Below are 21739 nucleotides of genomic sequence, written 5' to 3' on the forward strand. Positions count from 1 at the left end.
AGAGTCTTTAGTGAACCGGTTTTGATAACACTGACTGGCCAACAAGCACCCAGGATCTGCCTGTCTCCATACCCCCACCACCAGCACTGGGGTTTCAGGCATGTGCCACCACACCCAGCTTTTATACAGGGTCTGGGGATCCAAACATAGGTCATCACTTTTGCCCAACAAGCCCTTTACCTACAGAGCTAATTGCCCAGCCTTACTTCTGTGGATTTTTTTTTTAAATGACTTAAAAAACAAGCTAGGCTATCTGTTTCTCCAGTATAATTACCTAACCTCTGGTCTCTAACCTCACTAGCCACGAGCCTCACCCTAGCTTGAAGCAAGTCATTGCAAATTCAAAAGAGATCTTTCATTGTTTAACTGTGTTCACTGGGTGCTTACCATGCATAAATGTATTAAAAGTGAGTATCGGAGAGCTATAAAAAGAAGTACCAGGCAGTGTCCCCACCCTCCAGCAGGGTGGGGAAAATGGGACTGAGGCATAATTGGGGAGAAGAAGCCAATTCTTCCGTGCATGGAAGCCAAAGCAGGTTCTGCAGCAAAGGGTGTATCCTAAGCCTTGTCCAGCTTTCAAGGTGTTGGGTACATCCTTCACTCAGCCAGTCAAAGTAACCAAAGGGTGGAGGGGGCTGTGCTCTAGTGTGTGCACTGACAGGTATTCTCATGCCTCATGCTTTGTCTCTTCCTGGGCCTCTTCCTGATTCACCTGGCCTTGTGTTTCCCACCTATTCGAATTTCACTCATTTTATGCGGCTCTGCTAGGAAAGAAAAAAAAATGTCCAGAACATGTCAGCAGTCAAGTGAACCTTGACTGGTTTCTGTCTTCTCTAAACATGTAGCAGGTGTGTTGGTTACATTTTATAGGCCAGCTAACACAGAACAGGCTCTCTATTAAAAAAAAAAAATTGCTTGCCCAGCTTATGTAAGGCCTTGGGATCCAGTAACAATACAATAATTTTTAGGGCATTTAATTGAATAAATGAAAACCTATTTGAAGGTGGTTAGAAAAAAAATAAACTATTCATTCTGACCCTGCTGTCCTGTGCACTCATTTATTTAATGCTTTGTTGGCACCTGCTCTATCAGGTTCCACACAAAGTTCTAAAGATACAGGGTAGATACGAGTCCCTCATCCCAGAGGGCACACTGTCAGGCACTCGGGTAATTGATTGCAAGGATGATGGATGATGCAAAGGGTGAAATGGAGGGAACTGTTAAGGCCTTGTGATGTGCAACTTCATCTGGGAGGTCAGCGAATGCCAACTGAGCCAATTGAGAAGCAGTTGAGGTTCAGTATGTAGGTATGGAGGAGGAAGCAGCAGACGGGGCCGTAGACGTAGCAAGAGGACCCAGAGACTACCAGATCCAGAGCTAAGTCACTAAGCCAAAGAAGTAAATTGTAGTAATTACAAACCATTTTGTAAACAGAAAAGACTGGGTGATGCTGGCGTACTAAATAGCCCCAAAGTCTCAGTGGCTCCACAAAGAAAATGCTGTTTCCTACCTGCATTGTATGTTCAGCACAGGATGCTGAGTGGTTCTACTCACAGCCACCTGTGGAGCATGTGTTCTTCCCAGTTGCCACAGGAGGGGAGAATGGATTGTGTATTCACAGCTGAGAGCCTCTGAAGGAACATTACTCACATTCACTCACTGCCCATTGGCTGGACCAGTCACAATGCTCCAGGTCAGCAGAAGAAAGGGAACCACATGGGCTATATGGTGAAGATCCTGTATATCTTACTATTATAAATTTGGATTTGACTCAGAGATCAATAATTTGATCAGACATGGTTGGTTTTGTTTAACTGTTGTTTTTTGTTGGTTGATTTGTTGGTTGGTCGGAGTTGACATGTTTATTTTTATTTCAGACAAGGTCTTATTGTATACCCCATGCTAGACTAAAACTGAATGGACAGCACAGGCTAGCCTCAACCATCCTCAGCCTCCCAAGAGCTCTGATTGCAGATGTGAGCCATCAAGCCCAGACTTTGGTTTCTGGGATACAATAGAAATAACCAATTTAAAAAAAAGAGAGAGAGAGAGAGAGAGAGAGAGAGAGAGAGAGAGAGAGAGAGAGACAGAAAGATGAGCAGGCTGCTGCATGGTTCCATTTGGAAATGATGTAACTCTGACTGCTAGACTGGAAACAAATTGGCAAATTCAAATTCTAGCTCTTTTGAGGATTTGGGAATTGCAGAGGTGGAGGACATGGGAAAGAGGGACATGGCCTAGGGCGTCTCCACTTTCTGACTTGTGTGCCTAGGTCAGTGGTGGGGCCATTTGCTAGGTAGAAACAATAAGGGTGATTAGGGGAATGTTCACTCTCCCAGGACCTGCACTAGGTACCTAACTGCACACATTGGAGGTGGGAGACTTTGGTCTGATCTCCTGCATTATTTTGAGATGCTTCCTCATAGCTCTGGGGTGAAGGACTACGCATTAATTTCATCACCTGTTTCTGAATACTGCTGTTTTGAAAACTTCTGTATTTAATGATTATTCATTTGGATACTCTCACTACCCATTTACCTCTAAAATTAGTAATTACAAGAAGCCTCAAAATTATCATTAAACTAGCCATGGCTTCATTTGTTCTCCTAATTGCTAGGAGGGAGGAAGAAGATAATCAAGTGGTTTGTCTAATTGGGAACCTACTTTTCAAACATTACTTCAAATCTAAATTGAGCTTTTTAAGCAGTACTTAAAGTTTTGACTCCAGTAATTTCATTAAGAGCAGCACGTGCTAAGAACTCTTTAAATAAAGTTTGTGCTGCCAGTGCTATGCAGATCGATGGAAAGGAAGGCTTTCTTATAAGGATAACATGGACTTTTTTTTGGTGCATAAATAAGACTGTTCCTGTTAATGCATCATTGGATTTATTGAGCAGCACCCACACAAAGGATAGTTAAACAAAAGCTGAGCTTCTCCCCATTCTTGTCGGGACTTCTCCACAGGGTAGTCTCATTGTGTGAACTTCATCCAGCCCAATGAACTTCAAGGATATTGTTTCAAATGGGTGCAAACCTAAGAGCCACACAGTCCCTCCCCAGCTGAGCTGTCAATCATGCCGGTGGAGGACAGGGCAAAAGCAGATTCTCACAGGGCCCTTTGTTGGTGTTACTGATAATAATAATATATAATAATAATAATAATAATAATAATAATAATAATAATAATAGAAAGGTGATAGTGCTGCCCACCTGGAGGCAGAAAGGCAGGGCAAATAAGAAAGAATTAACTTGTGTTATTACGGCTGCAGATGACTGTAAGGAAAGTCACTCACTCAATTTGAAGGGTATCAGTTGTCCTCCTTCCTGTGCAAACCGTGGAGGAACAGGTGCTGTGGGGCCTTGCAAGGCCTTGTCCTTAGTCCAGGATACCGTTAGAGCTTGCCAGAACAAAATAGATATCTTGCTAATCAGTATCCCTACTTCTCAGCATTACTTCTAAAGAATCATATTTTCATTATTTATATGGAGTAAAACCTGCTTTTTGCTTTTTTTAATGTATCTGGATCTCTGTTTTTGATAACTACATATAATTGTATAAACACGTTATAGTCAATATGTAGAAAAGTTCCAACATGCCCCCCAAATTCCTCATGCTGAGCCATCTCATCTGTTCCTCCACCTAGTAACCAGTGATCTATTTTCTGCCCCTATGGCTTTCTTTTTCTAGAATGTTCTATAAATGGAACCCCATAAAACATAGGCCTGTGAGCTTGGCTTCTTTCATTTTTGCTTAACACAGTTGACATTCATCTGTATTGTGCCATGTATCCACAGCTCATCTTTTTATTAGTGAACAGTGTCTCAAAGCACAGATGTTCCAGAGATAGCATCTGGAGAGATAGTTCTGTCTGTTAAGTCTTACCATGCAATCATAAAGACTTGAGTTCAATCCCAGAACCCAAGTTTTAAGAAAAAAGAGAAAAAAATGGTTATGATGGTACACACTTGTCATCCCAGCACCGGAGAGGGGAGACAGGTGGATCCCTGGAGCTCAATGGCCAGCCAGCCAGCCTCATTGGCAAACTCCAGGCCATTGAGAAACCCTTCCTAAAATCCAAGATGGGGAGCTCCTGAGGAACAAAGGCTGAGGGTGGCCTCTGACCGCCACATGCATTCACACACATATATAAATCACCACTCAGTCAACTGGCAATAAATGGCGTCGAGGTTGCTTCCCCGTCGTTGGCAACTCTGAATGAAACTGTGGTTTGAGCATACATTTTTTTTCTTTCTTCGCGTAATTACCCAGAAGTGGGATTGCTGGATCAGATGCTAAGTATGTGTTTGTGAGAAACTGCCAAACCGTAACACGAGCTTTAAAAAGCATAAATCAGATCATGTCACTCCTCAACCCAGACCTGCCAGGAGCTTCCTGTTACACTGAAAACAAGTCAAAGCCCTCCTGAGTCCTTGTGCAATCCGGTGCCTGCCAACCCTGTGGCCTCCCCTCCCCATCTCCTCACCTGCTCCCTTCCATCCTTCCTACTTCTTTCTGCCTGGCCTGTTCACGTCCTCATTTCCACACAACTGGCTCTTTCTTGCCACTCACCTCAGCTTAAAGGCCACCTTCTCAGAGGCTCTTCGTTGATGCTCCCCCTCCCCAACCCCCAACCCTCCACCCCCCACCCCACCCCCCACCCCGCCCAGTGTGAAGTGGCCGTATCCCTCCACTCACTCTCCCTTTTACACTGGAAGACATTATCATCTGACAGCTTCTTGTTTACTAGTTTACACGTGGGCTCTGTCACTTACGTCATTCCTTCTGGGCCTCAGCTTTCTTATCTTTGAAATGGTCTTTTTTTTTTTTTTAAGTGCACTGGGGAGATGACTAGGTAGGCTCACTTGGTGAGCTCCAGGCCAGGGAAAGACCCCGCTTGAAAACACAAGGGGAATTTCTCCTGAGGAATGACAGCAGAGGTTGACCTCCGCCCTCGATACACTCACATTTATATACAAATATGAGCACAATAATACTAATCACCCATTTGGTGAGTTTTTCACAATGTGGCAGGCTTTTTCAGACAAGAATCACCTCTTCTTCCAAGTCTTCTCTCTCCGCTATTTTAATCCTCTGCACATTGTCATTTAAAAAGTTCGTAAAAGGGAACATTCTTTTTTCCCCTCTCTAGTTGAACGTCTAAATTAGAATGAGACATGTCGCTCTGGAGAACGACTGGCGACTATTGTAATAATAGGAATTTAACTAATCGTCCTGAGATGAAAGCGTTGATTCATAGGCACCCTCATTTTTTTTTTCAACAGATTTCATATTTCCAAAGGCTGTCAGCCCCCAGGGGCCTTTAGAAGTAATGAGTCGGATGTTAGGGAAGGCTACAGTAACGTACACTGGGCTGGCTGGTGCCAGATCCGACACACCATTTGTTACAGTTCCAGAAACTGTGCTAGCCAGCTGTTAAACAGCTGGCTTATCGATAACACTACACACTGGGGCTTTTCCATCCTTTTTGGTGTTTTTTTCTTCCCTGGGTAATTTACCAGAACAACTGATGTTAGAGACAAAGAACAGGAAAGTGAGGAGATGGCAATATTTGAAATAGGAAAAAAAGAACAGGTTTAGCAGACGGATGAGTCAAGGTCCTGAATGTGTGTCTACTATGTCTCAAAGCTTATCAAATGTATGAACTTCAAATGGATAGAAGATAGAATGTGTTATTATTTTGACCAAAGGATGGCCGTCTGACCCAGCCACTGACCAAAGGATGGCCATCCGAGCTGAGAAGCTAGCTAGCATCAGTTGCCAATGAGTGTGCGACTTAGCTACTACACTATGTCAGAGAGTAACTCTCATCGATCCTCTTATCTTTGCAGCCAAACCTCGCAGCAAGACACCTCTTAGAGAAGAACAAAGGACATCAGTTATCACGCACGAAAAACCTGTCCCTGATGTCCTCTCCATCCAGAGGCAAAGCAACCAACACACTCACCCTCCGAAAGAGCCCTGGGTCCAGGAGGAAGGTGTCTGGGCAGTTCTCCATCACAACAGCTTTGAACACACTCAACCGCATGGTCCATTCTCCTGAAGGTCACCAGATGGTGGAAATCAGCACCCCAGTGCTCATCAGCTCTAGCAGCCCCTCTGTGCTCACTCAGCATGGGGACAAGGCAGACTTCCCTGCTCACTCTTCAGGACAGGTAAGGAGTAAATCCGCTGGCACCTTGGTGGTAGGCAAGAGAGCTTCCCCATGTCACAAGCACTGTTGGATGCTAAGTACTTGCCAGGCACTCAGAATACATGAATATTAACTGAAGCCATGTGTACTGCAGATATTTGTGATCGCATTTTATCCTTAAGCATCCTGTAAGTTAAATATGATTATTATTATTATCCCTACTTTACAGGTTAGGAAACTGAGAGTTCAAAGGATTAAACAACTTGCCCAAATTCCCAGATACTTTGCACTTTTCTGTAGTGAGGTAAACATGATTGCCTGCTCATCAGAAAACTCCCCTCTAAGGAGATGTTGGTAGACACTTTCCAGACAGGGTTTTGACATTATATGAGACTCGCTGTCACATCTTCTGCAATAGCCCGGGCATCACATAGAAAGAAAACAATAGGACCTGTGGGTTAGCAGGTGTTTCTCAGGATAATGATATAACTTGTGGGTCCGATGCCCATTTCTGCATTTTGTAATTTTTTAACGCAAGCCCCTTGCTCTAAAATGATTAAGAATTTCAAGATGACAACAACAGAGTATTAAGTCAGGTGGTGGCCCCAAGTGACTACACGAGTCACACCTCCCAGTGGGCACCTAATGAGGTAATGGGCATAAAGCACTCAGTCTAAGGATGTCTGCTCATGCTAAGCTCCCAGTCAGCACTTGCTTTCTGTACTGTTCTTATTATCAATCCTGCTCGCTGAGATGCTAAGAAGGGAAAAGCCTAGGTGAGTTGCACCAATCCAGAAGTTGAAGTATTTCCGACAGCATGTGGCTATTTAGGCTGAAGGGCACTTTAAGAGATGAAGGAGGAGAGGTATGAGGCAAGGTAATTAAGAATGTATTGGGTGCTCAGCTAAAAATGCTCTTTGGATCCATGCAGGTGGCAACTTGCAAGGACAGACTTCAACTTGCACTGGTGTCTTTTTTTTTTTTTTAAGAAGCTGTAAATCTTGTTTTTAAACGTGAATTTCTACCTTGGGATTAAATGGCTTAATTGGACTCTAATCCCTTTATAACAAGACACGGAAGAAGGAGAAAGTCAAGGGCTCCTCAAAGACCTGTGTACTGGTCTGCAAGGAAAACAATCACCTCCATTAACACTCTATCTTATACCACTGTCTGAGTTGCTAAGAGTATAGCCTCTCATGTAACTGATGCAACTGATCCCCAACCTGTACTGCATTTCTCTCTCTCCTCCCCCTCTCTGTCTCTGTCTCTCTCTGTCTCTCTGTCTCTCTGTCTCTCTGTCTCTCTCTCTCTCTCTCTCTCTCTCTCTCTCTCTCACACACACACACACACACACACAAACACACATACACTCTATATATACTCTTCTTATTTAAAAAAATTCTAACATGCATTCTAAACACATTTTTATGAGTATATACATGCCTTGTGCCCAGAGTTGTTCTAACACACACGCATACACGAACACATGAACACTCTAAAACAAGAACCTGATGACTCACATGAAGCTGGAAAGTCAGAAGTTTCTAAAGCATTCTTTATATAGAGGCATGGGTATAGAAAGTGCAGCCCACACTCTGTAAAAATAAATGAGTGAGCTCAGCCATGAGTTGGCTTTTCAAAAGATGTATCCAAGAGACCTGTTCTCTGTGCCTTTGAAATTTTTATTCCTGGACGTTTACCTCATCTGCAAAGAGGGTGAACCAGAGTGGGAGAATCCCAGTAGTACTCAAAACAAATCTTATTTCTTCCAAATATGCACAAAGAATGATAATTCCATACCACAGCGTTCACGAGGAATCACTGGGCGATACCAATAGCCTTTTGTCGATGCAGATGGTTGTAAATGGTGAATATTTTTGTATAGATGGCACAGGTGTTGTCAAAACATATTCAGAAGCCCCATGTACTAAAGATAAGTGGAGCACTGAACAAAACTTTCTCTCCCACTTCCTTTTTCCTCTAACATTGTTGAGAGCCTGGTTTGGGTCTAGCCCACCAAGTTCTCCCTACCTTCCCCACACCATACCCTCACACAATGTTTAGACCAAAGTAGATATTCAATAAGTCAAATGATCAAAATATTTTACCTAATTATCTGGGCAGATGGTAATATATACTTAGGGAAACCTGAAAGGAAGAACTACTTTCTTGTAGACCACAGATTACCGTAACTCTTTCAAATAATAAATACCCAGAGTTGTGGAAGCCCACCAAGGTTTCCTAGTGAGATGAGCTTGCCTTACACAGCAGAGCTGCATTAGGGGATGGTTTGACCACGTGCAAGGTCACCAGGTGTCTGGGATGGTCTACACTTTGCTGTACTGGGGGGGGAGGTCTTTTGCTCCACCCCTTGGCACTCCTTTAAAATGCCCTTTAGTAGAGACAGAAGGGGCTGGTGGGTTTGGACCCAGGCCCTCCCGAGGCTATCCTGTGTTTTCTAACTTTTTCTCTCCCCTCTATCCTTCTATCTAATATTTCCTGCTGCTTCTACTCTGGGAAAATGTAGGGGTGAGATGGCCCCACACACAGAGTGTATATAATGTTCTAGTAAACACAGTGAGTGAAGAGATCCTGCTCCAAAATTAAGGCCATGATAATAATCTAAAATATTTTGAAGCCTGTATGAGACAGATGGGTGGGTAGATGATAGAGGCATAAATGGATAGATGATAGATAGATAGATAGATAGATAGATAGATAGATAGATAGATAGAAGATAGACTGATTAGACATATAGACAGACAGACAGACAGATACACAATATACTCTGATAGGACAGGTCCAGTCTCCAAAGCCCTGCTGTCCATACTACAGGTGTGGCAAGAACCTTTGGGGGGGAGTTATAAAACCACTTTACATCAAGGTAATTAAGGATCCAGAAGGAAAATGTGTGATATGAATCTTAAATGGTCTTATTAATAAAAGAAATCTACCTTCCTATCTTCTCAAAAATGATTTAGCCAAGTTCACATAGTAGAGTCTGCCTTGATCTTAGTACTGTCTAAGATGGGCATTTCACTGTGCTGTCAGCAAAGACCACCTGAGCATCATCATTAAGCCAGTGTGACTTATCTTAAGTTGACATCCTCTCTTCTTGGTTGGCCTCCTTAGTCTCCCTTTTCACTACAAGACTTTCTATTACTCTGTCCCCACATGCCTCCCAGTGGAAAAAAATACCCCTGTCTCCTCTCCACCTAAAGGCTTTCATTTACTGACACTTTGTCCCTTACAAAACACCAGCTGTGCCTGAGCATTCATGCTGTACATTGCTAAGGGCATCGAGAATAAGTTGTTATCAAGGAATCCACAATCTAGCAGAGACTCAAAACTCAAAGGCTAACTATAGTGGAGACCAGGCTCTCTAAAGTGGGATGAGGACCCTGATGGCACCCACACTACCTTAGGTGGTTTAGGGACTCAGAAATTAATAACACAAAAGAATAGGATGAATAACCCATTCCTTTTACAGTGTTCCATGGGGTATTTTAGGATACCAAGATCTCAACTCCATTCCAGTCTATCTGTAACACCCCCTCCCCTCAAGCACTGGCTACTCGGAAATAGCCAATAAATAAGGAAAAAAGAGAACAGCCTCAGATCCTGTAGGAAGTCACTGCCTCTCTTGTAAGCAGAGAAATATCACGTTTCTACTTTGTTGTAGGAAGTGCCTCTCTAAGCCTTATAAGCGATGTCAATTTTATGTTCACATAGGAAAGATGGAAAAATATTTGGATACTTGATTTAGATTTTCCACATTTAAAGATCTGTAAGTTAATAAAGGTACATATAATTACAAAGGTGGGCTACCATACAGATTAGATCATGCTGATCCCAAGTGAATACATGTGTAACCAGAGCATGCATGCATGGCAGTCCTGGAACTCACTATGTAGACCAGACTGGCTTTGAACTCACAGAGATATGCCTGCCTCTGTTTCCCAGGGGCTGGGATTAAAGTGCACCACTATGTCCTGCCAAGGATACTTGAGTATTACTCCATTATGTGACTATGTAGTAAAAGGTCCTGGAAATTTCTTTTAGAGAAGTTGTAAAAAATATCTAGCTCCCTCCAACAAAACAAAAAGGAGGTTGAAAAACAAGAAGCCATTTTGCAGAATCAGCCTAGAAGTCATCCCAGTTAAGTGTCCTGGCTCCCTCTGTGAAGAAACAAGGCTGGAATTGCCCAAGTCTTCATCACATAATTGTTACCTTCACACCAAAAAGCAGAGAAAGGGATTGCATTTTCTCTTTGTCTTCATGTCTTCCTATTTGTGGGGAAACCACTTGCCAGTCCTGGCTAGACTCTGCAGTACTAACCTGAAAGATACAGCACAGCTGTGGGCTGGACATGACCACACTTGAGAATGACTCGGAGTCAGACCTGAGCACTTGGAGCACTGAGCACTGTGGGTGTTTCATCTTCTATTAGGGTCTTTTACCCCAACTTGGTGCTCAGGGCTGCATGAAAGTATTTTTTACTGAGTATTAAGATAATCTCCCCCTTGGACTGACTCCGTCAGTCTCTCTCACTCTCTCTCTCTCTGTCTCTCTGTCTCTCTGTCTCTGTCTCTGTCTCTCTGTCTCTGTCTGTCTGTCTGTCTCTCTCTCTCTCAATGCAAATTTATGCTTAAGATTCTTAGCTAACCCCACCCCTAAGATCATTTACAGAGATAAATGATGCTAAGATTCCTAAGTTAATATCTCCTCAATATAAATTTCATTCATTCTACATTTCTTACTCAATGAATTTGCATTCACAAATGATGCTTGTAGACCATATTAGAATTGTGTAGACTTAAGGAATTGTAGGAAGAAAGTTTGCATTGAATAAGACACCCACCATCAAACATTCTATTACATACTATCATTATCTGTCCAGAATATCTTTTATGAGTCTTCATGGGTATTTGAAACATGTTTGTTAACTTTTTGAGAACATGCCCCTTAGTAGAGATATATCCTTAAATTATTCTCATGAATTATCAGTTGATGTCTTAGAAGGAGATCACTGACAGGCATTTGAAAGCAGGAAATGAACTAAGGCCCACCTGTCTCTGTTCCACAAGACACCACAGGGTGAAGGACAGCTATTGGCCAAGTAGCAATCAGTACTGAGCGGAGAAGCCATGCCAGTCTTTGAACTGGGCCCCTCTCCTCATCCCGGGCTGAGGCTTTAGACAAGTCAGTAACCAGGGTGAGCTCTAGTCTCCCATCAAAAAAGGAGCATGCTTGGGGTTGAATGATCTATGTGGGAGCTTGTGCCTGGAGAAAACTGATTCTCCCTCTCTGGGCAGCCATTGACCACCCTTCATCTAGGGCTGGGAACCTGTAGAATTTCCCTTGTCCACACTGGACAGACAACCTATTGTTGAGGTTTTATGGGTGCAGCTATCCTATCCAATGGGCTCAGCCCTGGACACACGTACATTCAAGAAAACTAGATGCTTCCATAAGTATTATTTATACACAGGGAGGGAGGAGAGGTATAGATGTAACAATAATAGAGAAGAGGTCATGAATTTGGGAGGGAAGTTGGGGGGACATGGGAGGAAACCGAGGGGATAAGGGGCGGGAAAATGTACTCGGTGCTCATGTATAAGGTTCTCAAAAAGAAAAGATAAAATAATTAAAATATTTAATTTTTAATGAGTATACTCTGATTTATAAGGTTGCTGGGAAAATCAAAAGAGAGTAAATGTAGATATAAGTACTTGGCTTTCAGTTTCATTGTTTCTTTTCAAATTTTCTTAGTGATAAGTTGCCGTATTGCTGTCCAATCTTTGCTATGCATTTTTTATTTTTTTACAATGAAAATTTTCAAATCTATAAAAAAATTTAAAAAAATATTATAATGAGCCTACTCAGGCCAATTTCTCCCCCTACTCTTCCTCCACCCGACTCCTTCATGGAATAAATAGAAGCCCCAACTTCAGGTCAAATTATCTATTGTAGTAACTGTGCCTTTTAAGATATTTTAGCACTATCATAATATTGTCAAACAGCAAACAAAATTATCTTTTATATTTTCAATATCCCATGTTTCCATTTCTACTCTTGCCTTACAAACATTCTCCTCGGCTGATTTATGCAGATGACGTAAGCACTTTTCATTGGCTTGATACCCCCCCACATTTATTTCATTCTATACTCTATAACTGACCTCCTCATCCCCCGCACTGTACATGGTTTGGGGGACAAAAAAACAAGCCATTTGTCCTCCTGAATTCAAAAAATTCTGGATACTGCCAGTTGCAACTACACGGTGGTTTTTGATTTTTGTTTGCTTTGTTTTGTTTTGTGACAGTGTTTTATGTAGTCCATGTTTTGAGGTTTATCCATATAAGCAACCTGTATTAGTACTTTATTAGTATTTTTTAATGGGCAAATAACATTCCAGTGTATGGAAATGCCGTAAGATTTAGTTCACTGGTTCATCAGCCGGTAGGCATTTGGATAGCTTCTATTTGTCTATTATCAATAGTCCTGCTAGGAGCATTTGCCTGAAAGTTCTTGTCTAGGTACATTTTCATATGCAAGTAAACCTAGGAACGGAGCTGAGAGTTCCTTCATACAGTGGTTCTCTTTCACAAAATTCTGCTTGCAAAACTCACAACTATTTTCCAAACTGAATACACATTTTACATTTCCACCAATATAGCACAATCCTTCCGATTTTTCCAGTTTTTACCAACATGTGCTTACTGTCTGTCTTATGGACTATAGCCACATATGAAGAACAGTATCGCACTGTAAAATTTTGTTTGTATGTGTTTGGTGTTCCTGGTTTTGGCTTTTTGTTTTGAGGCAGAATCTCGCAGGTCTTTAAACCCACTATCCCCCTGCCTCAACCTCCCAAGAGCTGAGATTACAGGTATATGTCACTGTGTCTTACTGCGGTTTTAATTTGCAGTTCTCTCATGATTAATGACATTGGGCAAGTGTTTCTAAGTTTACTGAACAAGTATTCTTTGGAGAAAGGCCTGTTTGTGTGTGTTTTCCATATTATAATTGGGTTATTTGTCTCTTTTTAATTGAGTTGTGAAAGAGTTCTTTACATAGTCTACAAAAAGTCCTGGATCAGATATATGACTTACAAAATTGTTTCCATTCTGTGGGTTGCCTTTCCACTTTCTCCATATTTTTTAAAGCACAAAAAATGTTTTCATATGATAGTGTCTAATTTATCTACTCTAGGAAACTATTACATAACCAAAATTTAATATTTAACTTTATTTTTCTTTGATGGTGTTTCACAATTTTATTTTTTACATTTGTGTCAAGTGCAGTTGGTTTTTGTATATGTTATGAGATTAGAGTTCAAATTCTTTCTTACCATATAGATATCTAGTTGTCCTAGTAGTATTGATTGAAAAGGCCATTACATCCCCATTTGTCAACTTGACACTCTTGTTAAAATTTAAATACTTATCACAACACATCAAGAGACTTGGAACGTTTGATTGCATCTCCTTTTGCATTAGAATGTGTTCGTATTGAGATGTCACCAGCCTGCTCCATTGGTTATCAAACCCCCCATCAGTCTTCCTACCTAATGATTTGAACATCATTTCATTCTGGGTGGCAAAACGGTGACACTCCAACTCCATCCTTCCTGCTGGGTTTCTTTTGAAACTGCAGCACTTCTGTAATGTTGACTTCTGCTCCCGAGAGCACCTTGTGTGTGAGACAGCACCCGGAGAGCTTTCCCTGGGTTACACACTGCACCCCACACCTGCATGCCAGATGCTCACAGATCCGGGACTCCAAAGCTCACGTCCTTGACCCCCATTTCTTCCCGAGCATTCTCCAGCTCAAAAACAGGACTCATTTCTCACCAGTGTCCTGCCTGGCATGTTTGCCATAACTGAACTGCTAACCCTTTTTCCACTAGCTGTTGCCAGCTGGACTCACAGTGCCCTGACTGTCCGTGCCAATCCCCTTGTTTACATCCTTATCATTGCCCTCAGGCCGGCCCAAGTGTCCCAGGTTCCTTGGCTGTGTGTTCACCCCTTTACCCTCTCCAAGGTCTAGTCTCCACACTCGGGCCAAGGCCAGGAGAAGAAGGCCTGAGCTTGTGCAATCTGGAGAAGAAATGGCTTCATGGTTGGTGTGGGGATGAATGATGACCTTTACTTTCCAAATGTGGCTTTGCGTACCAGAATTGCGTGGCTGTGTTGAGAAGCAAAAAGGAGCATAAATCAAAATATATAGGCTGTGGGAACATGCAATGAGAAAGCTCTCATATCTCCTGGGCTGTTAGACACTGCATACCGAAAGCATTCGAGCAGTGGTTCTCAACCTTCCTAACACGCAACCCTATAGCACAGTTCCTCAGGTTGTGGTGACCCCCGACCACAAAATTATTTTCGTTTTTACTTCATAACTGTAATTTTGCTATGGTTATTAATTGTAACGTAAATTTTTTTTGAGGCTAGAGGTTTACCAAAACGGGGTCGCAACCCACAGGTTGAGAACCACTGCACTAGTGGACCCTAGGCATTTGTGACTATCATGTTTTGGTTTGGTTTTCAATTATTTCTCTTACACAGAGAGACAGGTAAGAATCGAAAGTCAAGCATTTGACTCAGTTAGAGCTTCTTGCCATGGATCTTGCCATCTCATATGGCAAAATGTCATCTCTAGATGACATTGAACTAATGTGATGAGCCTCGGTGTTCTCTTCTGCAAAATGGGCTAAATCTTTCCATGAAAAGTCTCTGCCAAAGTGTGTAGTAGCTCAACAAACTGTAGCCATTGTTCTTCCCCAAAGCAGGGCTTTGAGAATGTCATTGCTTTAAGAGTCAAGAGATCCCTAACAACTGTTAGTAAAGGTGGGGGGGGGGGGGGCGCTTAATCTTCTTTTACGTATAAGAAAACTGGCATGAAGTGGTCCTTCCTTAACAGACTCAGGCCTCCTCAACTCATCAAATAGACAGCTGATTGCTATCTAAAACAGAAACAAGGGGCCTGCTGTGTAAAATTTGGTGCCTAGCCCTTGAGCTGTGTCATCCCAGGTGGCAGTGGTGACTGTCTGCACAAGAACCCTTATGGATGTGACACCAATCGGGCCTAAGAGAATGGAATCCTCTTCGGTATGTGGCCCTCCAGGTGTCCAGCCTAAGGAGACAGGTGACATTGACCTGACAGAGAATGATGCGGCTTCACTACTTAACAGCGCACCTGAGGACAGACAGGGAGGAAAGAGCCGCTCCTGTTACGTAGTTTAGGATGGCCAGTGTTGGGATCTCTCCTCTCTGCCGCTCCTGTTCTGTAGTTTAGGATGGCCATTGTTGGGATCCCTCCTCTCTGCTGCTCCTGTTACATAGTTTAGGATGGCCATTGTTGGGATCCCTCCTCTCTGCTGCTCACACACACCTTCACAGAAGTCACATCTAGTGCCATTCCAGCTACTGCAGTGTTCTTTCTCAGCCTGGGTGAGGTGAGGGTCAGGAAGGCTTCTTCCCCTGAGACAAAGAGCTGTGCAAAACTCCGGGCTTTGGAATCCCCGAGATCTTAGAAGGGATCCCCCTGTTTCTTCCTGAACTTCTTCCTCAGTTTTCCAAGCCCTGGAGACAATGGCCTGGATTGAGCAATGGGAACTGACCCAGTGAACATCCCCCCTGTTGTTACTAGGTCAAACCAGGAAGCTAGAAGCATCCTCTCTATCTCTGCCTCAGGGCTGACCTGCATAGACTGGCCTTGCTGGGAATGTGAATCCTCAGCTGTGTACTTCAAAGGAATGACCTGCTAGAGGCAGTATGTGGGGGCTTCCAGAAGCCTCTTTGCTTCCTTCACAGGCAGTGATCATTCCAAAAGTGCTGGAGTCTAATTTGGTATTCTGTCCGTGTGTCCCCTGGGACAATGCCACTTGCTAAGCTCAGACCCTCAGCTATAATTCCATGTAAATCCATGCAAGGAAAACCAAAAATACACACAGGAGAAAAGACTTTGGAAAAAGGAGATGTAGGCTGAGATAGGACCAGCTCCCTGTCCATCATTCTACACACACACACACACACACACACACACACACACACACACACATACACCCCTTTTAGCTTTATCGGTGAGTCCTATCCTTAACTGGTGAGTGTTCTAAGCCAAGAACGAGCCCTGTTTTCCCCTACAGCCTGTCAGTGGAGCAGTCTGTAAAACAGAGTTGTTAGCTACCCACTGTGTACCAAACACTTGAGCCCCACACGGATGTCACAGCAAACAAGACACTTGATCACTGCGCTTAGGGAAACTCCAAGCTCACAGGGTAGATGCATACTAAAGTATTAAATATTGCGTTCATGGTTGTAAGTATACAAAATGCTGTAAGGTCTGAGGGTGAGGCATGAAGAAAATCTGAGATGAAGGGTCGACCTGGTCTGGGAGGCAAGAAGGTTGCCTAGGGGAAGCAGTGTTCAGGTGGAGACCGAGAGGTTTTAGCTGTCAAAAGGCCAGGGTCCTGCTGCAGCTTTCCCTGCCCAGATTCCAGTCTGCAAAGCACTGCATGGCCCCTGGTGCATGGTAACTTCTGCACACTTCCAAGCCCAGCCCTGGCCCGCTCCCCAGGGTCCTCTAGAGAAAGCCTCTCTGGTTTCTGGTGACTAGAGCAGGTTGGGTAATTAACCTCGTTTGTCTCTTTGATTCAGCACTTTTCCAAAGAGTGGTTAAACTTGACATCATCGCTTTGCCCAATTAATCCTGGCCGGCGAACCACTGAGGAGACCCGGCCCTGTCTGGGTGAAAGAGGGAGTGACCTAGACTGCACCTCAGCATTTTCACAGAGATTCTTGAGCTCTGAGGCTGAGTGCAGGGCTCACTGACGTCCAAAGGGACCTCAGACTCACACACCGTCCCTCTGGTGGAACTGGTCACCCTCTTGTGGCAATAAAAAAAAAAAAAAAAAGCCTCCAGACATGGTCAACCATCCCCTGAACTCAGAGTCACCCCCAGATGACAGTCACTGGTGTGCAAAGTGTAGACCAGACGTGTGACTAATGTGAAATAATGGCAGTTAAGGCAAAGCCTGTGTGGAGACAGGGGCCCTGTCTGAACACTCCAACAAGCCATGCTTTTCAAACATACGTTGGGAGACCATGGGAGCTTTGGGGAAACCTGGAAATTTCCAAAGGTGGGGCAAATAGGTGTATCAGTGTCCTGTCCCTGGACATGTGCAAGCACACTACCCCAGGCCTGAAAGAATCTAGCGACCGAATCATCAGAATAGGGCCACTTTCCACTTCAACTCAATCCAGAGTCCTAGAGGAAAAGGGACTCATTTTGTGACAGATCCAGTGCTATACTCCTAAATACCACCCCTACCTTTAGGTGTTGCTAATAGATAGTATTGCTTCCATTTTAAATAAAGGAACTGCAACCCAATGATTAGCTCAAACTCATTCAGTAGGTATCTTTCAAACATTGGATCAGAATCCAAGTTTGGCTATCTTTCCAATCTTTCCCTATACCAGCAGCTGAAGTGGGAATCTCAACTATCCACAGAAATGGTTTGAGCATGATTATTGGGAAGTAGACAGGCAGGGTGAGGAGAAATACTGGAATTGATTAGTAATGTCTGTCATGGCCCAGGCATATGAAATGAGGCACATATGCCATGGAACATGTCTATAATCTAAGATTCCATAATTCTACAGTCATTTTATCTGTCATTTTGGGGTGGCTGTATGGAGTTAGGGGTACATCCAAGTTTGTTTAACAAACAAGCTACTCTGTACAGGCCTTCTTCAAGAATGGAGTTTCGATGGGGAGCAAAGAAGGGGCAGGACTTTCTATTGTTTCTGTGGGAAAGCAAACCCCGTTCTCCATCACAGCCCTTGTGAGCACGTTAGCAATTTTACTTTTGGTAAGTAGCAATACTCTAAGAAAAGAAAACAATAGGGAAAATTCTGAGAAAATGGGGCATTTTTGTTCATTTGAAAAATTTGCTCATTGTATTTCAAAGTCCGAGTCTAAGAGATATAATAACCAACCCTTCTCCCTTTCTCCTCACCTCAAACAATCAAGCAAGTAGCGGGATACCGGACAGCTTGGTGCATAACAAAACCTGCTTACATAGCAAAGAATGCTGAAAACACTAGTGTGTCTTGTTTCCAAGACTCCCTTCCCATGCTGACTACTAGGTAGGGCGCTGGGCACAGAAAGGCCAGGGGCAGAGAGGAGACCAAGTCTTTACCACTGGCCTGGCTCAGCTCGGGTGCTTCCCTGTCTTCCTGCCCCTTTCCTCACGGCCTTTGGTTCTCCCTACGTCAGACTAGCTAAGAACACTTGCTGTCATTCAACTTCTGTCCACAAACATGGTGGACCTGCCACGTGCCAGTTATTTATAACATCTGGGTAGAAGTCACTGAGGCCTGGTTCCATGCCAAGCTTGGACGTGCAGTTAGGAAGCAATCCCCAGACAGATGTGAGCAGGCGCACACGGGCTCACAGAGAGTCTGCTGGTTGAATCGCCCACCTGCCTCGGCCCAAGTGGCAGAACACAACTGGGACCCGCCTGGCCTTCGTGCCTGAGCCTGGTATTAGACACTTCCCAGCCAGCAACCTAAAGAAAGCAGTCTCCAGGGCAGGGCTGCCCACCCACTGTTACACCTGGAAACCATCTTCCACTCATTGGTTTCTTTGACCTAAAACAATACTGACAATCAGCAGCCTGTGGGCCAAGTGCTGCCGGCTCCCTGCCTGGAACTGGGGTGTGTGTGTGGTGGGGGGGGGGAATCAAAAGAGTAGTACTGCATGATGGGTAAGAATTAACACTCGTTTTCGGTGTTCAAAAGTAAAGTTTGTCCCACAGGTAGGCTCGCTCACTCGCTGAATATTTTCTGTGGCTGATTTCACACCACAATAATAGAGTTGGGTGATTTTGACTGAAACCCAATGTAAAGCCGAAAATATTTCCTCTGGCACTTTACAGAAAAAAAAAAAAAAAAAAAAAAGGTTGGGTGGCCCTGAACCTTGATCTTTCTTCTTTTGTAAGGCTTTGTGAGCATGTATGTCTGGTCACTTTGAGCCTTGTAGGGAGGAAGGGATACTAAATACACAACCTGATTGCACATCCGGGAACCTCTCTTACTTCCTACCTTCTTTGGGAGTTTGGCTTCGTGCTATCTTACAGCTTTTAACTCCGCAAGGCCAGGGTAACTGATGCCCTCCACCATTCCAGGGTTAAGTCCAGTCGAGCCTGGCAGGACAAGAAGTTTAGTAAATGTTGGTCGAATACACAAACGGACAAATGAATGAAGCCTCTTGGATGCATCCGTGCCTGTGTGTGAGCCACTGAACGTCAACAAGAGACAGGATGAATAAATCCTTCAGTGATGGAGGGAGTCAATAAAAGAAAGATGTGGATGAGTGTCTGAGTGAGGGAATTCTTATAAAGGTAAACAATTGAATAAGAAATGTGTGAATGGAGGAGAGGAGTCTCTAGGTGGATGAGTGACAGGTGAATCTAGGCTTTGTAGGTCACACACTGGAGACAAAGGGTGTTGGTGCCCCATTCAAGTGGTTTCATCATTTTGTCATCCTGGCTCATGCCTTGCCAGCAATTTTGAGCTTCATCGATACCCTCCCTTGAGGACAGTGTGCCCATGCTTTAATATTTAGGCTTTATCCCCAGAAGGGCAAAGTCACCTGCAACCCTGGGCCTCAGGTCAGGCCACCATGCTTCCTAGAGTATAGCCTCCCATATATAGGAAGAATATGTCCCCAACCCCAGTCCTTTCCATGTATATACGTGAATAGTACAGACCCCAAAAGGTAAGGGGCTCCACAAAAGTACACATTCCAAGCATGAGGTGTGGGGCAATGTGTTAGTTGTGGATGAATTTCATAGCCAAGTTCATTGTAGCCAGATAGTAAAGCCGAGTCCAAAAGGAAAGGCCACCAGAAACATTTCTCACTACCTCTCCACCTCCAGTTCCTTTAGAGAAAGCATTTAATTAGCCTCCATCCCTTCTGCTTATGTTTCTTGTGCTGCCTGTGCTCTTCAGTGGGCAAGCATCATGAGGGCAGAGGGAAAAGCACAGGGAAAGCCCCTAAGGATTTTTTAGGAATAAGTGAAACAGGCTGGAAAGCTAACCCAGCATCTGCTTCAACCGGCATCCAGGACGTGGTCCCTCACCCTACAGTAGACCTGGCCTGACTGATGTTAAACTCCACCAATGACCATCAGCATGCCACTTGCCCTCCTAGAGCTCAGGATTAAAATGTCTCTAAGGTCTGTTCGGGCTCTCACATACTGGGATTCTAAAACCAGAGGCTATGGCTAGAGATATGGCTCAGTGGTTGAGACTATTTCCTGCGGGGGCCCTGAGTTCAGTTCCAGTTCCCACAGTGTATGGTTTACACCATCTGTAACTCCAGATCCAGCACCCCTAACATCCTCTTCTGGCCTCCATGAGTACCTGCACACATGTGCACCCACACACAAACAGACATATACATAAATAATAAAATCTTGTGAAAAATAATAAAGCCAGGGGCTTTTGGTTCTTCAAGATTCATGTAATTAATAAAAACCAAAGGCCTTTGGCCACAGCTCTTAAAAAATAATATTGGACTATTAGACAGGGGATGGCCATTGACCAGGAGCAAAGCAGCACTAGGTATGGTGACATCTGTTTTGACCAATGAGCATTGTGTGTGAACCAACCTATATGCTGTGACTGCTCTCCCTCAGGCTCTGCTCTGTTGCCTATGCCTTGTGAAATCCATAAAGTGCACTCATAAAACCTGCAGGAGAGAAATGGCTGGGAAATGTCCCAGATGCTTTTGCAGGACTCTCGGAAACTGAGCCAACCCGTCCTGGCTCAACCTAGCAAATGAAGACTGGAAAGCTAGTGAAGCTGTTGCCTGTGGTTCCAGTCCTCACTGTGGCCTGTCCTCTGAGAACTCTCCAGCCCTATCACGGGCATGCTTGATCCTACCTCCAAACTACATGTGCTACCTTAGACATTGCAGGTGACACTCTGGATCAGACTGTTCAAGTTCAGATCCTTCCTTAGTTCAGATCCTTCCTCTGCTGACTACCTGGCCCTGTGGTAATATGTTCGCTTTAGCAATCTTGGCAGGAAAATGAGAACGAGGAAAAAATAGTAGCACTTAGTTTGGCACACTAGAGGAGCAGAGACAAGTGGATCCTTGGGGCTCCCTGGTCAACCAGCTTAGGCTATTGGGCCAGCTTCAGACCAATGAGAGACCTTGTCTAAAGGAGAGGCAGGATGTCGTTTCTGAGGTACTGACATGCAAGTTTTACCTCAGGCCTCCACATGAACATTTGTGCACACCCACTAACATGTACCACACAAACATGTATATACATGTGCACACACACACAAATAGCACTCTTTTTAACTTACTATAAAGATTACATGAGAAAATACTTAGGAATGTGTGGCCTCTATTGAATAGTCTGTGAACATGAACTTTTGTGATGGTTGCATTCTCAGAAATCTATTTTGGTCCCTCCCATTCTATCTCAATGAGATGACACGGCCCTTCAAACGAGGGAACTGTACCTTCCTTTTCAAACCCTTTTCATTCATAGATGACCCCCCCTA

At 43.8% G+C, this 21739-nt stretch overlaps 1 protein-coding gene across 3 annotated transcripts in view; it reads left to right on the plus strand.

Annotated features, from left to right (window-relative positions):
- Sh3rf2 (SH3 domain containing ring finger 2) overlaps positions 1–21739 on the plus strand; it is a 108150-nt gene that overhangs the window by 57123 nt on the left and 29288 nt on the right. For all 3 annotated transcript variants that reach the window (XM_052742090.1, XM_052742089.1, XM_052742091.1), the window contains one exon: positions 5851–6174. In XM_052742090.1, coding sequence (XP_052598050.1) covers positions 5851–6174 — 324 coding nt within the window. The remainder of the gene's footprint in view (positions 1–5850; positions 6175–21739) is intronic.

The sequence above is a fragment of the Peromyscus californicus genome, unplaced genomic scaffold (genome assembly GCF_007827085.1).
Source record: "Peromyscus californicus insignis strain IS unplaced genomic scaffold, ASM782708v3 Scaffold_17__1_contigs__length_78620276, whole genome shotgun sequence".
In the NCBI taxonomy this organism is placed as follows: Eukaryota; Metazoa; Chordata; class Mammalia; order Rodentia; family Cricetidae; genus Peromyscus; species Peromyscus californicus.